At 45.4% G+C, this 2,468-nt stretch overlaps 1 protein-coding gene across 1 annotated transcript; it reads left to right on the plus strand.

Moving 5' to 3' along the window:
* Positions 1 to 2: 2 nt before the first annotated feature.
* CSUI_011024 (swi2 snf2 brahma-like) lies at positions 3 to 2,458 on the plus strand (the record flags this gene model as incomplete). The annotated part of the gene is made up of 1 exon (XM_068071125.1): positions 3 to 2,458. A coding segment is annotated over one exon (1,749 nt), but the record flags the coding sequence as incomplete, so codon positions are not given.
* Between the last annotated feature and the right edge of the window lie 10 nt (positions 2,459 to 2,468).

The following is a 2,468-nucleotide window of genomic DNA, read 5'->3' on the forward strand; positions in this document are numbered from 1 at the left end:
AGGAGGAAGAAGAGGAAGAGAGAAAGACAGATTTTGGCGAGAAAGAAGAGGAACGTCATAGTCATTCATGTGACCCTAAGAAGACCCCCCTTCCGGAATTGAATCAAGAGAAAGAATCTTTCTCAACTTCTTCCTCTTCTTTTCCAGGAGGGGGAGATGATAGAGGCGAAGAGAAGAATAAGCAACACTCAGAGGTATCAGATCAAAAGGGTCCAGAGACTTCTTCTCCTACTAGCGTATCTCCAGTGTTGAAAGAATCTTCTTCTTCTTCCTCTTCTTCTTCTTCATCCACAAGCAACCCGAATCTAGCCCAAAGCCACACGACAGGAGAAGCGGCTGTTCTCTCCTTTCTTCAACGTACAGGCCGGCTTATGCGCGAAGACGAGCTTCCTGCATGGGTAGTGGATGAGGCCGGAGATCTTCCTGAAGGAGTAGGTAACGATGTCTTAGCGGGTGGCTGTATGAAGAGCGAAGACGAGTTCGAAGATAGTAGCAGTGTAGGAGGAGAAGGAGAGGGTGGGAGAAGAAGAAAAAGACGATTAAGAGGGTGTGTAGGGAGAGTGAGGTATTACGATGCTTTATCGGATGCGAAGTACGTCAAGCTTGTAGAAAGATATGAGAATGGAGAGCTAGGGGCGTGGGAAGACGGTCTTGAAGAGGCCGTCTCACGTGAACTAGATCGACAAGCTGAAAGAAGAAGAAAGCGAGAACTGGAGAAAAAACAAGCGACCTCTGAACAAGCCTCCTCTTCTGCAATCCACAGTAATAGTAATGGCGGGGATCTCACAGCGTCTTCTTCTTCTTCATATTCTCAGAGAGGCGGAGGGGGTGGTGGACGAGGAGGAAGAGGAGGGAGAAGAAGAAAGATCGGGAATAGCGCAAGTGTCCATCATAGCAGTACGTCAGGTGTATCTACAGGTGAAGGTGTCTATACAGATGAAGGGGGTGCCTCGACATGTGTAGGAGTTGCGGAAGAACAAGAAGAAGAGAATTCAAATAAAGCAACTTCTTCTTCTTCTTCTCAAGATGGCTCAAATCTTCCCCATCGATCTTCCTTACTTTTACGTGAGAGAGGGGGTGCACCTGGAGGGAGGAGAGGTAGCGGAACTAGAGGGAGACCTCGAAAGCTCCACTTAGCTACTTTAAGTCATTCCCTCGTAAAGACCGAAGATTCTTCCTCTTCTTCGTCGGCCATTCATGAGACAGAGAGCTCTTCTTCTTCATCTATAGGAACAAGAAAGAGACGTAGAGGGGGAGCAGGAGGAGGTGCTACTGCAGGGTCTCTATATAGCAATAGTAATAGTAATAGTAGTAGTACTAGTGGCGCTAATAGAAAGTCTTCTTCGCCAGAAGGAGAGGACGTCCGTGAAGACTCCTACCAGCAAGAGGGAGGGGGGAGAGAAGAAGAAGAAGAAGAACAAGAGAGAGAAGGAAGAGAAGAAAGAAGAGGTCGGTCTCGTAGTAATAGTCATGGTAGTAGAAGTCGATTGAATGGAGGAGTCGGAGAGGGTGAAGAAGAAGAAGTAGCAGCAGATGGAGAAGAAGAAGAAGATCCCGATGGTCGACGTGCGCCTTATTCTTCTTCTTCTCTTTCACTTAATGCGAATGAAAGAATGACAAGCAAAGAGGATGAGGAGGACGACAACTGCACAGAAGAAAGAGAAAGAAGAAGAAGAAAAGCCATTCAAGAAGAAGAAGAACAAGGAGAAGGAGAAGAAGGTATGATGGAGGAAGGAAAGGGGGGAGTGTAAAGAAGACGATCTTCAGTCATGCTGTAGGAATAACGAGCGAGAAGAAGAAGAAGAAGAAACAATAAGGAAGGGGTTCAGAGAGAACAGGGAAAGGGAAGAGAAGGAGTGCAGAAGGGCATGAGAGGAGAAGAATCGAAGGAAAAGAGTAATGACAGGGCTAATGCATGCATCATAGAAACCTAAATGAAGAAGAAGTTACAAGGGCAAGGACAGGAGAAGGGATTGATCAGACATTTGGAGAGAAAGGAAAGGAATGAAAGATTCGTGAAGAAAATGAAAGAGAGAGAAAAGAAATACACTTCACGGAAGAAAGAGAGACAAACGGACAACATAAGAGACAGTCAGGAGAAAGAAATAAGAAAGAGTGAGAAAGAAAGAAAGAAAGAGACAGAAGAAACTGTAGAAGAAAGAGAGAGAGACATCTAAGCTGGTTTGCGTGAAGTGTATTTCTTTTCTCTCTCNNAGACATCTAAGCTGGTTTGCGTGTGTGATATAAATGGCGTAGTGTCTCCTGGTGCATGCGTAGAGACGCTCGAGTCGATTCTCTCTTCTTTTGATCAAATGACGATTCTGGCTTTTTTCTTTTTATGTTAAAGAAACACTTCCATACATGTCTCTGTCTGCTTGTTGCTCGTATCTCAGTAGTCTCCACCAACACTTGGCGATCTAAATGTCCTGCCCTATCAAAGGAACTAAGCAGTCTCTCTCTCTCTCTCT

This window comes from Cystoisospora suis, assembly GCF_002600585.1.
Source record: "Cystoisospora suis strain Wien I chromosome Unknown contig_9376, whole genome shotgun sequence".
Taxonomy (NCBI): Eukaryota; Apicomplexa; class Conoidasida; order Eucoccidiorida; family Sarcocystidae; genus Cystoisospora; species Cystoisospora suis.